Source organism: Osmerus mordax, chromosome 4, assembly GCF_038355195.1.
Source record: "Osmerus mordax isolate fOsmMor3 chromosome 4, fOsmMor3.pri, whole genome shotgun sequence".
Taxonomy (NCBI): Eukaryota; Metazoa; Chordata; class Actinopteri; order Osmeriformes; family Osmeridae; genus Osmerus; species Osmerus mordax.
Genome location: NC_090053.1, coordinates 12567985 through 12582109, shown reverse-complemented (window position 1 = coordinate 12582109; position 14125 = coordinate 12567985). Strand labels below are relative to the sequence as shown.

Genomic DNA, 14125 nt, shown 5'->3' with positions numbered 1-14125 from the left:
ACACAAACACCCATTAGGAGGAGAACTGGAGGGCACAGCCTCCCACTGCACAATTACAGGCTATAAAACACAATGATGGGATGTTTTTCTCTTCCTTTGTACCACAAGTAATTGCCATGCTGTTGTGAAATAAGCTAAATGAGAAATATGACACATGTCTTCCTTTTATTACTTTACCTAAAGATAGGGTAAAGGACTTCATTTCCCCTCCCCCTTGCAAGAGGTGCCATTGAGATATGAGTTCCAAGTCTGATTCAGTGCAATTTATATCCCTGAACTGTAAGAGTGCAGTCCAGGTTGAAAGGGCATTCACAGTGCAGAGGGGCTGGGGAGGGGGGGGGGGGAGAGAGAGAGAGAGCAGACCTCCACTGTTGCCTGGCCACCGCCACTTTAAGAAATGAGCAATACCGTTAATGGCGCTCTCACCCTGCCGACATCCTGCTCCCCTTCACCAGCACCTGTCACTCACACCATCACATCCGGCCCACCAATATTAAAACCAAATCACTCCCAGCCTAGTTTGATTAGGGGGGGCAAGGGGGAGGGGGAAGGGGGGGGGGGTCCTGGACTAATGCTATGGGCATCTCCCCTGAGCCTGTGAAGAGACCCAGCACTTCCCTGAAAACCGGGGGGGTCACCACAGTAAATCCTGGCTGGAACAGCACCCCACTGCTTTACAGGTATACACACCGGGGCTAATGCTCTGCCACAATGGAAACCAGAGGGCCAGGGTGAGGTCCGCCCCCGGTCACAGTGACATATTCAGCGAATTTACAAGATTTGGAAAATGAACTTTACAATACTCTCTTCCAATGCATTGTCTCTTTGATAATGCACTTTGAGATTTAAGAGTGGGGTATACAAAGCCATAATTCACCACTTTTATCATTTCAAGGTGAGTCTCCTCAGAGCTGAGTTCTACAGCAGCGTTCAAAGGCCCACAAGAGATGCCATTTCCTATTACTGTCTGTTTAAACATTCTTTAGCGACCAGCTAAAACAAACTCCTGAAGAGCCTTTTTAAGGGATTTATGACCGCCCTTCCCGGTATGCAACTATGGTCCATTCTTAGTTACTCTAGGCTGACAGTGATGAACTCAGAAACATGCAAGTTTCTCAGGACACAAGGAAACAAGATTCACTGCAGTTCACTTTGAATGAATGTTATTTCAAAAGGAATGCAAGACAACAGGGTTTCTTACTTCTGAAGAAAAAAAGGAAATCTCTGGTTGTTTTCAAAAACGTAGCTGCTTATTGTCAGTTGAAGAACATAGATGCAGGATTCTCATGCTTAGTTCGCGGCATCTTAGATCACAAAACCCATCTTCAACATTGCAACACCGCAGGAGTTTCAAGGGGGAACTGGCACTGAAGATGATCATAAATTCAACAATAGAAAACATACCTAAATTAATACTTAAACTAATGCAGAATAACAATTTGTTGTTGCGAGCTTGCTGCTGGACACCATGATCCAGTCTCTATGTTGGGTGTCTGGCCTGTGGCTCTATCAAGATTCAGGCCACAAATCAAACAGCAATCTCATAATCCTCCACTATGCACAGTTCCATCTTCAGCTGCCTAAACAACTTGTCCACCCTAAAGTGCCCATGGCACAGACACATAAAACAAGGGCTGCTAGAGAGCATAGGTTACAGAGACTAAGTCCTAAAGCCACCTCTCCAGGCCTGTACCAGGCGAAGAGCAACAACAAAGCCCAGAACGGTGTTCCAAACAGGGACATGGCCGTGGCCCGGTCTCTGCTGGTCCACTGGTGGTATCTATTGAAACCCTGACATCGTAAAAAGAGCAGTGAGCGTCTGAACCCCATGAATCAGAGCCCAGTTGAACACAGACCCGTAAACCTCAAGTGCCTGGCAGCCCTGCTCTTAACTACGTAGACCTGGCGTTCTAAAACACTGACACACTTTTATGACGCTCTGTTACATAACCAGCCTGGAGTCCACAGACAACAGAGAGAATGTAAAGTTAACGTTCCGAAAAAGTAAACAAAATGTTGGGAAAGCCCAATTTGAAGCAAGAGGTTCAAAGAGATTTAACAGTTTGGCGTCGTTTTACGTAGTCAGGGTTGAAAGAAAAGGAAGAACAACTACAATATACTGTTCCAAGTTATTTAAAAACACTCCTTCTACGAATATAAACTGAAACCGATTCAAAGTCTGTGATGAGCTCAGGACAGAAAAACTTGGTGGGAGAGCCAATCCTGGCAGAATCTCTCTTGGTCAAAGTGTCTAGACACCTTTGCTTGGAGGGATCCAGGATGCTTCTGCCTTAACGTGGGGCCACAAATCTGACAGGCCTGGGCCCTGAACACAAACCAGATCCTCCCATCGCCCTCCCTATGCATGTTGGAGTCAACATGGTGAAGGAACTGCCTCACTGATAGATATAGGGGAACAGCACATTCAAAGACACTGGAAGGGAAGTGAACACTAAAACATCCCTCCATCAACTACTTCCAAACCAACCAAAGGTTACTTGGTCGCACACCTTGCCTCAGGATTGCAAATGGCGACAAAGACATTGACTCGAAAGGGTTTTCGAGGGGTTTATTTCTAAACCCCATACAAATAATGTGTTTTCAAAACAACATTTAACAAGAATAACCTCAGTGTTATCCCACCCAAGATTGCACTGCTGATAGTTGTGCTGAGGCAGGGTGGCCAGACTGGAACTCCTCTCTGTACACCAAAAAATTAATAGTTCACCCTTGAGGAGTCTGTAAATCATGTACAGGGCAAACAATCAGTCTCTAGTCTATTTGTCTGTGTGTCACCATCCCTCTGTTTACAAGTGTGTGTGTGTGTGACAGCCTACACACATTCCCCAGCACAGGACTGGCTTCGTTCATGCCGTAGGCACTGAGGGTTTGGTTGTCTTGGCAGCAATGGACTGTTGAAGGGAGTGTTTCAACATCCGTTTAGCAGGGATTACTGGCCCAGAGTTGGGCAAGGACCTGTCAGGGAGAAACGTCTTTGTAGACAACGGGACAGAGAGGCGAGGGGTCTGGAGATAAGGCTGAGGTGTGGAGATGTGTGTGTGTGTGTGTGGGAGGAGAGGATGTGCAGTCTGGGGATAGTCATTCACCAGCTCTTTGATACCATTCTATTGAAGCCTTGTACCTGAAAAACGGCTTGCATATTAATCAAATTAATAAGACGTGGCGTTAGCCTTTGAGGAAATTCAATCAACCCATTGCAAACTTTTACAAACTCTGCAACTGATCATGGAATGAGATACTCGAATGCCTGTGTGTGTACCTGAGTGTGTGTGGCCATTTTCCATGTGTGAGAGCCTAGAGTTTTCTTAAGACCTCAATACTCCAGTGACACTGATGTGCTGGTGTTCTATGCGAGAGCAAGCAGAGTCGTGATTCAGGAGGGTTAACATGTCAACAGTTAACAATTACTCTACAAAAGAATTCAGAGATCATCAACGGCAATGATTCAGAGATGAATCATTGTCATCCGAAACACAAAATACATAGCTTAGCGGTCTATATCCCTCCCAGACACTAGGAAATGTCTACCACAAATTTGACTGAACTTAGCCTGCCTACTGTTTAACATTCAGTCTCAATAGGCTCAGCAAACTTGTGGCCCCATGAGAGCTAACATCCAAAGCCACTTGTCACTCTCCCAATGACTTTTTGTGTGACATAGTCAATTATTCATACCCTTGGTACAGGGAAAATACATCACTACATATATGATACTTCTTCAAAGACTTGCTCTTTATGGGCTGCATTATATCTCTGCCACACTTATAAACAAAGGCGCACGGTGCAAACGTCAGTGAGTCAGCAGTCTGTGTGAGTTTGCCAATGCTTACATTAGCCTGAGAAAAGCTAAAGCTGCTCTAAATATCCCCCTCCTCTCCATCCATCTTGATCCAGAACCACGTGGACTGGTTCCAGGATCATTGCTGAACCACTGGGCTGGGAAACGCTCTGGAGAGGTAGAGCAGGACCATCTCAGTCTCCCTGCTCTTCCCTTACACCTCCTCCTTTGATGCTCTGTACAGCAACCTCCACAGGATCAACACAGCACGTGAAACCTCTGCAGAAGATAGTCTCTTGGCGACGTCCCGCAACGGTTTCCTGGACCTAGACGGAAACGCAGACTTCGGTCTCCTCGTGTCCCCTGATGGAGCACCCAGAGCTCCTGGTTCCTACCTGACCATCCTGACCACAAAGATTGCAACCCGGCTTCTTTTGAAATGGCAGCGTTCGGATGTGTGATATCATCGTCCTTTTTCAAAATTAAACTAAATTAACTTTTGAGAGGATTGGTGAGAAGCTGAGCATTTTATAGAAAAACCTCTCAGTGGATCCACAGCTGTTCTGCAGTATCAGGAGTTGCCCTGGGTGGAGGGTAACATATTTCAAATTAGCAAATTGAACAGATCCCACATGAATATTCAAAGGGAATTATACCAAGCTTGGCTGTTCTTTTACCTTACCGGTCTTCTGTCACCCCCTAATTCAATCATCAGCCTTCATTCACTTACACAATATAATATGCAAATTAGGCCAACAATAGCCCACAAATGCTAATTATGTACATCAGAATAATTAAATTGGATAGGAGCAGTGGAAGGGGGTCTGAACTACCATAAAAACTCAGACAGATCTTTTAATTAAGACTAAAATATCTTGGAAATGAGAATCTCTAATCAGCCTATAAATTGCTAGCGAGAAAGGGGGTGGTGTGTGTGTGTGTGGGGGGGGGGGGGGGGGGGGGTGACCATTGCTGTGGGGACAGGTGACGTAGCACGAGGCTGGATCACCGCATGTGCCCACTGGAGAGCAGAGGCTCGACAGACATGACGACGGCCTGGCCCACTGGAGCAGGGCTACTACCACGCCTGCTAAGCAGACCGTGCATGACGGCTAGTTACAAGGCAGCCAAGAGTGCTCTCCCCCTCTCTCTCTCTCTCTCTCTCTCTCTCAGCCTGGCCCGGCTTCTATGGCCTGCAGGGCGGCTGGGGCGGGAACAGGAGGAGGGAAGGGAGAGCTGGCTGGGCGCTCCGCTGGCAGCGAACAATTGACCATGACACTCTGAGGGACAACAGACAACAACACAGAGGCCAACAGCTCTGAGGCAAGGGGGGCATCAATCTTTAAACAGGTGGCTTTTGTTGTCTTGTATCAGCTACAAAGACCCAACACCTTTCCTCTTTTGTGTTGTTAGAGCCCCCCCCCCCAATTCAACAGAAAGTACCCCGCATGCTGCTAAGAGAGACTCACCTGGTTGTCGGGGTGGTTGACGGTGAAGTAGCCCACGGAGATGATGAGCTCATGCAGCAGCTCGTCTGCGGAGTGCTGGGAGCAGTACCAGAGCAGGGAGCTGACAATGTGACGAAAAGCCAGCGAGAGCCCCTCCGCCCCTAGAACAGACTGGAACACGACACACAAGTCAGCCCTTTCGCCCTGACGTCCTTCAAAGACCTCAGATATAAGGTTTGACATTCGACGCTGCGCACAATGAAACGCTGTCAATGGTCGGACTTCGAAGTACAAAGAGCTGCATTTACGTCAAAATATTACACACGGAAATCTGGATTGGCGACCCTCAAAAAGGAGTGTGTGTGTGTGTGTGCGTGGTGGGGACTGGTGTCGTGTTACGGTGAGGTCTCCCCAGCCCCTAGAATCAGGGGTCCCACCTTAGGACGCCCAGTACTCCGGGTTGATGAGATGCTATCAGCACTGTAGCACACAGACAGTATTTAATAAACATGTCACCAAGACAGAGCATGGCTGACTGGGCTCGGTAGGGAAAGCCTGTTCTTAGGGAGTCAGCTTTAGCTGTGTGTGAAGATAAACAGCTCCTCTGACACCGCCACCTGAGAGAGGCCCCCCCCCCCCTGTCATCTGTCTACACGACACCCTGACTACGTCTCCCATCTCTCCAGCCCTGACCATACCCACCAGTCTCCAGACAGATATAAAGGGGAGTAACAGTCTGACACAATAACACCAGATCAGAAGAGAAAAGGTTGCCAACGTCAAGAACCAACGACTGCCAATAGCTGAGAATTCTATTACACCTGAAACAGGGATTTGGGAAAAAAACAAAATTGAAACTAACAGTGTTTTTTTTTATGTTTCGAACCCACTAGCTCACCCGTCCCTTAGTAATGGGTCAGTGTGGGTTACATCTTATCCAGCTCAGCATCCACGCTAGCGCTATTAGATGTCGCTGTGTGCTAATGTAAACCACAAGGTGATTACAACCTCGTGCCACAAAGAAACATAATTTAAAATGTTCATAAAAGCTTTGGCACTGAAACACTCCGACCTACAGCTGTTTCGAATAGCCGGAGTGTGGCGAAGTGGCGAGAGAGAGAGAGAGCACCTTCAGAGTAATCACCCCGAGGCATTAAAATAATTAATAACCTTCTCACGCCTTTCTGTTTATGCGGCGGACTCAGCACACTGAAGCTGTCGCCCTCTCCCTCATCAGAGCTGCTAATGTACGGCCCCCTGCTTCCGGCACTAATCACTGAGCCCCTTCCGCATTTGCTGACCCTGCTAGGCTCAGTTTAACCTCGGGAGCTGACCCCTGGGTCAGAGGAGACGCTTGTTTATGTCCACGGGTCAGCCCCATCCTCAGAAGGACGGCTCCTCTCCTAATGGAGGACTCTCTCCTGTGATGAACTGGCCTCTACGAGGAGTTAGCTACACATGGGCTTGTTGCCTGCGACTCCTGCACGGTGACTATGAGGCTGCTAGTTAATCAGACTGCTGGAGAAAACGCCTGACCTCCACATTAAACCCCCTACTGGGGTGGGTACCACTGTTAAATGTACTAAACAACTATACCAGTGTGTGAATGTGTGTGTGTGTCTATACACTGATGAGCAGGAGGATGTTGCGTACCTGGAAGGCTGAGAGGTCGAGCAGGGCGAAGCTGTTGAGGAAGCGGAGGCCCTGTAAGGCCACCTGGATGACCCCAGCGGCATAGGGCTCCTGGGGGCTCTGTGCGGCAGGCTCGGGAAGGGAGCTGTGGAGCAGGATGCAGTACAGGGTGTGGACCACCCCTACCAGGTCTGTAGACTGGAGCAGGGATGTTAGGCCTGTAGGGTCCTGGCGCTTGTTGTCGAATATACTGGGGGAGCTGGGAATGAAGGAAGATCATTACTCAGTAGTGTTACATTAGTACATTGCTCTGTTAAGAACAGACCCAAGGACAGCAGTGGAGAAAAAATGTTCATGGCTGTGAAAAAAACATTTGATAACAATTATGCCTTTGTCCACAAAATGCGCTTTAAAAAACAGTGACTTTAGGAAGATAAAACTTTCAATTCCAATTTTTTCTTTTCCCCAGCTGAGAATTCAAACCGTTTTGCCCAAACCTGTAAAGTTACAGGACATAAATTAAGATACATTAAGGACACGTAAACATGCTTTACAGTCATACTGAAGCCATGAGAGCTAGCTTGGACCTGACAGGTATTATTTAAGCATTTTGCTGCTACACTATGATTTGCGACGAGAGAAAGGAGGGCGTTTGACCTCTGGAAGGAACCCACTGTGCATGCTGGTTCTCGACGTTGGCCCATTGCTCTGCATGAAAATGTCAAACTCGCCAAGAACAAGGCCTCTAATGCCGGTGAAATCCCCTGACACAGCAACTGGCATATCGGAAATATTCCAGAACGCTATCAAGCGGAACACCGAGAGAGAGAGCGAGCGAGAGCATTGTAAAAATGGAGATAGTTGGTTGGATTAGCAGGAGTGTTGATCATTACACAACACTTCTGGTGCGCTCATTAAAACGGGGGCCTATGACACTGGGTGTTCTCACAGATATTTTGTGACACGGGGCAGGCCCAGTGGTGCTCTGGAGCAGGCAGCTGGCCACCGTTACAGCACACAGCAGCTGGAGGGGTACAGGGCCAGGCAGGGCGACACCGAGGGCAGGACGAAAGGCCCCATGGTCTCTGATGACAAGCCCCACTTTGCATAGCTCACCGGCAAAGCTGCTAATTGTTTAAGATGGTAACGTAAGAAATCCTGCTTCTGCGTTGGACAATTCATACTTATTGTAACGTGTCTGACACCCTTAAGAGGAGAATACAATTGTTGTACTGCAGAAGCCATGATATATGGGTCAGATCTCCCTGAGAGAGTGCTTAGCGTCTGTCTGTCGCACCCCTGAGCCTCTCTCAGAGCAAGTCACAGGGACAAGCGTGAGTGGGCTAGGTCCTCCTGGAGGCTCAGGGCTGCTGGGGTGATGGTGACTGACACAGCACAGGGGTCAAGTAGATGCCTATCCCGCCCGTCAGCAGTAACAAAGGCAAGGCGAGCTAGCAAACACAGTCAAGCGAACCACAGGTTGCTGCTCAAAGACTGACTCCTCAGCAATCTCTTCTGCTTCATGGGAAGGCTGACAGTCAACCCTGTCGTTAGTCAGACCTGTGTGTGTGTGTGTTCTGGGCATAGGTGATAAAAGAAGGGGTCATGCCACTCACCGGCCGGTGACAGCAAAGCACAGCTTACACATGCCGTGCAGCAGAGCGGAGGCCTGCTGGAGGAAGGCAGACATCTTGGGACTCTCGTCCACCGGGCCTTGGACCGACAAGAAGCAGCCGTACAGCTTGTCAATCAAACCCATGTTGACCACGTAGCTGAGACACGGAGAGAGGAAACATAGAGAATTCATTTGGAGTGGACAAGGAAAAAAGCTGTTCAAGTCTACAATGATGAAACTGAACATTAAAATCATTAGATACACGATCATCATGCCTGTAGAACATATTTCAGAGGAACACAAAGGGCCTAGCAGAGCCCATCTCAACCTGGTTATAATCTGACTGCTCACCCAAGCCCCCACACTGTCATTACCGTGATATCTCCAATTTGTCTCCCCTCATGTTCACTTGGCTCTTTTGGCCACAAATAGATAAAAATAGCGTCATTAGGAGGGCAGTGGTGCCCCTTTGTGCCAGCGCCCTGCTCTGGGCCCCTGACAGAGTGCTGACCTGGGGCTATCTAAGGCCTCAGGTATGACGATTTTGGCTAACAACTTTGGTAGGCTATCCTCAGTATTTGCAAGCTAGCTAAACTTATACCATATCTAAAATAATTTTGTAGACATAACAATGGATATTGCCACTAAATGTTGGTGTTAACTTAAAACATGTTCTAGAATTTCCCTTTCTACCCGGCAGAGGCTGATTTACAAAGGCATCCTTTAAAGGGGTCATTCACTGCAAAACCGAGTTTACCTTTTCATAGTTGAATAACGACAGTTCGGTGGGTAAAAATGGACATACAGTGAACCTCAAAGTCCATTGACACCTCTTTCTAATGCAAATCTCACAATTTGAAACTGCTGCTGTAAAACTGTCGGTTTCAAAAAATCTGTGTGAAGTCACAAATGGGGCTCCACCTTTTTTGGCTCTAGTCTGTACCTTTGTCACGCCTGCAAGAACACAGGTTCTTGCAGGTTTCAGTAAGTCAAATTTAAGACCTTTTTAAGACATTTTAAGACCATAAAGATTGAAATTTAAGACCTACACGACGCATTACCCCCCAAAAAATTCAAATCAAAGAAATTCTGAAAAAAAAAACATTTTATTTCAGTTATTGAAAAAGCATAAATTTTATTTACAGATACAATGAACAATCACATTAGTAATTTTTGAATATTTTTGGGGCAAAGTTTGCAGCGAGCCTTGTACCTGGAGCTGGGTACCGCTTGTAACCAACAGCAGAAATCGATGTGATCTAGCCATGTCTCGTTAAAAGTACACTTTCCCATTTTCCACACGTAGCCGAACTTTAACAAACTCTGAGGAAGCGCAGACGTATTTCATGGGCAGGTATTGCATTTATAACAGGATTTGTAGTTTTATCACCGTGTACATACCAACACCAATATACCCCAGAAAGAACTACAACACACCGAACCAAAGTTCTGAGGGCAGCGTTCTGCTGGTTTCGTTTGTAGAGCTCCGCTTTGTAGGCTGCGACTCAATACTTTTTTGCTACTTTGTCATAACTTTCTGCGGCCAGCGGTTCTGGAAATGAACGAGGGTAAAAGCTTTTTTAGACCTGACTAAATGAAATTTAAGACCTCGGATGAAAATCTGGCCGTTTTTAAGACTTAAGGCCTTTAATTTAAAATTCAGAATTTTAGACTTTTTAAGAACCCGTGGGAACCCTGCATAAAAGGGAGAAAACCTCTAGTTTTATTCCAGGGCTATTTCACAGGATGCATAGAACAGAACACAGGCCATTTTTAGCCCAACCAATGTTACATACCCTATTCGGAGACCTTAAGGAACAGTGTGAAATACCCTATAAAATCATATAAATGACCCCTTTAAAAGGTGTATAGGGCCTACTTTACAGTTGAACATTAGCTGATATTTAACTACGTACATTTAACCGATACAAATGCTGCTAATGCTTGCTAGGTACACAGCTGCCGATGCTAGATAGCTAACGTCAACACAATAAAAAAATAAATACAATTATAAATCTTTACCCAGACAAGTGACTTTTGTGCAAGTGAAACTTTAATGTACTTGTCAAAAGGATGTATGCCTCTCCCCCCTTCCCCCTCCTCTTCCCCCTGCCCCCCCCCCCCCCCCCTCCCTTCTTCCCCCTACCCGAGCTGCCAATCAACGTCTCGGCACGGGGAGCCTGCTGCTTAGTGGGGAAACACCAACCTCCCCACACCTTATGTATTGTCCTCCATTAGCTACCTTGGCCTTCTACCTCGGGCGCATGACGTGTTTGTCGGTCCTGTCACTCAAAATTAGGTTCTCACCAGGCAGGGAACTACTCCCCCTTTTCAGCATCTACAAAGGGTCACTGGACACTTGAACCACAGGTCCTTGTTATGACTTGATCCTCTTCTGTGGCTTTACCTGAACTGAAAAGCGCTTTCCACACTGCTGCTATACACAATACCAGGCTCACAGTCTGGTTGATTCCGCCTCAGGGAGTCTAAAGGTACGGCGAACATGCCTCTCTGTGTCTGGGACGCTTGCGTTAGAGCCATGAAAAGCCAGTGAGAGAGGAAATGAGAGGAGATGAGGACTATTTCCTGTCTTTGGGATTTTGTCAAAGTGGGAGTTTTTGCAAACGCTACACCTCTTGATCTCCCCTGCTTCCCACAGTCGCACACATTCTGGGAGACAGAGGAGGTAAATCTTCCGTCGCTTGCGGGGATTACAAAGTCTGACGACACTATTTTTCTCAGGCCCTCCCCCGTGTCCAGGGGTTACGATAGGGTCACTGTATGAGAGTGCAGGGCCTGTGCAGCTGGGCTGGTCAGATGAATCACGGGTGGTGGGAGGGATGGTGGGAAGGCTCTGCTCTTCCTAGAGACTGGCGGCAGGCCTGCATTTCCTCACAGTGGCCCAGCACAGCCCCTCTCCTCCTGGCTGGCCCAAGGGCTCAGCTCCAAGGGGGATGTTGCAGTTATGCAGAAGTGGCTTTTGTTTAGGTCCAACCATGTCTCACCCACAAACACACGTGTGACAAAGCCGTTAGATATTTTTGAGGCAGTCTACCATGGGCCTGGGTCAGACTACACCCTCCTCTCACTCACCCTGCCCAGGGAAGAAAAAGGAATAACCTTTCCTCAAGAGCTAAAATTACCACTGTGAAAAATAGCCTTTTTTTAAAGGGGGGGGGGGGGGGGGGGCGAGGGGGGGGGAGGAAATCAGCAGTTGACCAAGTCAAGACTGCTGCTAAGAGGTGTGTAGGAGGGATAAACAGAGGAGGGGCAGAGAGGAGGGGTGCCCAAAAGAGGGAGGAGGTCAGTGAGAGAGGCGGTGATGGGAGGGAGAGGAGGAGCAGTACCTGATTAGGTCCTGTGCCCGGGTGTGGAAGGGTTCTGCGGCCAAGCTCTTGGTCTTCGTGTCGGGGGAGCAGATACGAAGGGCCTCCCCTCGGCCACACTCGGGGGCCTGGGGCCTGAGGAGCCCCAGGACGGTGGCACAGGTCTGCAGCAGGCCGCTGGTCAGACCGTCAAACACCTGCTTGTTCACGCTGCGCCCAAAGATGGACTTGTCCTCATCTGGCACATAGAGCTGAGGAGAGAAAACAGAAGAAATTCACACAAGCCCACTCCCCAACCCTCCACCAGGTCTAGCCCAGGTCTGGTACCAGACACGTGGGTTGCACATGGAGTGGTCCATACCGACAACGAGATCTTCACCGTGATGGACGTGAGAGATCAGCTAGCAACATGGCCCTGGGCTGTCACAGTATCCACCGGATGTCAAGTCGAACAAAAGGTAAGGTCATTTAAACCTCAACCCACACCTTCAATCACGTATAATTAAGACAAGGAGGCAGCAACCTAAATCTCCCCTGCTTTTGTTCACTTGCGCAAGTAGTTTGTATGGCTTGGAATCTTGATACGCTGGACCATAAATAACATGGTGTCCCACACGTGTTGGTTTATTATTCATCAGCTCCGGGCCCTTAATTGGTGGTTAACGGTGGGTGTGACACGGTAACTGGTGTGGTGCCAGATTGCTGCCATTTGAGCTCTCTGAGGTGGTTCCTCATCAACAGAACACTGACACTATGACACCTTCCCAATCTGTCAGACATTATAAATCAATATTCATAAACAGGGAATTATCTAGATGTCGAAATACAGGTTGGGCCTGACTTTCTCTGAGAACATCTCATTTGGACTCCTGGTTAGGGCAGCATGCTGACAGAGTTAGTCCACCCAGCGACATTCTCCGCAAATCAAATTAAAGGGGCACAAGCACAGATGCCGGTACAAGCCTCACTTGTAAGCACTAGTATCCACCTATACACACAAACGCAAGCTGTATGTTTACTGACGATACATGTTTCTATGGACCAAAATCTACACAAGCAATCATTAATAAGTTAAACTGATCCTGCCTTCCAACTCAGGGGTGAGCTGATTGACATTGTACGGTTGAACATCGCTGTTGCCAGAGCAGCTGCTGGGATACGTTTTATATAAACTGAAGTGTAAAGGCTACCCCCACCCTGCAATCAAACCCCCCAGCTCCCCCTCTTCTCTCTCCGTGCGTGCCCTCAGGAAATATGACTGCTTTAGATTGGAACTTGTGACTGCGGGAGAAGCCCCAACAGAGTTGGTGCATGCACCTCGACCTACGTCTGGGCCTTGTCCCGTCTGTGTGTGCAGGCGGTGTCCGGCATCCCCCCCCCACCGTCAGATGTCTGGAGTGGGTTGATGTTTACAGTTTCTGAGAGAGTGCTGAAGGATACAGCCTGACATGTTCGCTGCTTTACTGCTCCACACCTCCCTCTCCTCCCCCCCTCCCTTTCCCCTCTCCCTCGGCATGTGTCGGTCCTCGGCTGGGGGTTTAGAGTGTCTCTCCCTGAGTTTTGCTAACCCGCTGCCAGGAACAGAGGCTGACAAACCACACCCTGGTTCCTCATTCTCATGGTGTTGTTTGTTTACAGGTAAAAAGGACTAAAACGGGGAGGGATTCATCAAACATGGCTGGAGTCCAGGGTGCGTGTCACTTTTTGAGGGTTATCGCACAGAGACAGGCTTTACCGTGAGCTGATGCAGCAGCAGGTCCATCAGCAGGGCTATCTTGTTACTGAAGAGAACGTAGAAGCAGTTGTGGTGACAGTGTGAGCAGGCCAGGTTATAGATGTTTACAGCAGCACAGAGGGACCTGGGGCGACAGACACAGAGACAACAGGACAAGGCAGAAGATTCATCACAAGTCAAGCTGGTAAAACGGCTCAGGACACTGTTTTTGTCTGGTTGTAGCCCCCAGTTCATGCAAATGGTAGTTACATCATTAGTTTAGACTCGGGTGCTGACAAGATTATCTGAAGTGATCAGGAAACTGAACATACACTGCCATATTTATGGTTCCCAAAGGGTAAAGTGTATCTGCGACAGCTGAATAATCATGTTGTTTGTGCAAAGGAGTCAGTTGGCTGAGCGGTGAGGGAGTCAGGCTAGTAATCCGAAGGTTGCCAGTTCGATTCCCGGTCAGGGCAACTGACGTTGTGTCCTTGGGCAAGGCACTTCACCCTACTTGCCTCGGGGGAATGTCCCTGTACTTACTGTAAGTCGCTCTGGATAAGAGCGTCTGCTAAATGACTAAATGTA

General features: G+C 48.1%; 1 protein-coding gene across 2 annotated transcripts in view; it reads right to left on the bottom strand.

The window, feature by feature from the left end:
• The window catches only part of scaper (S-phase cyclin A-associated protein in the ER), a 56099-nt gene that overhangs the window by 2047 nt on the left and 39927 nt on the right, over nt 1-14125 (bottom strand). For both annotated transcript variants that reach the window (XM_067235266.1, XM_067235267.1), the window contains 5 exons: nt 13556-13679; nt 11842-12071; nt 8496-8651; nt 6901-7138; nt 5269-5418 (listed from right to left, as the gene is read on the bottom strand). In XM_067235266.1, coding sequence (XP_067091367.1) covers nt 5269-5418; nt 6901-7138; nt 8496-8651; nt 11842-12071; nt 13556-13679 — 898 coding nt within the window. The remainder of the gene's footprint in view (nt 1-5268; nt 5419-6900; nt 7139-8495; nt 8652-11841; nt 12072-13555; nt 13680-14125) is intronic.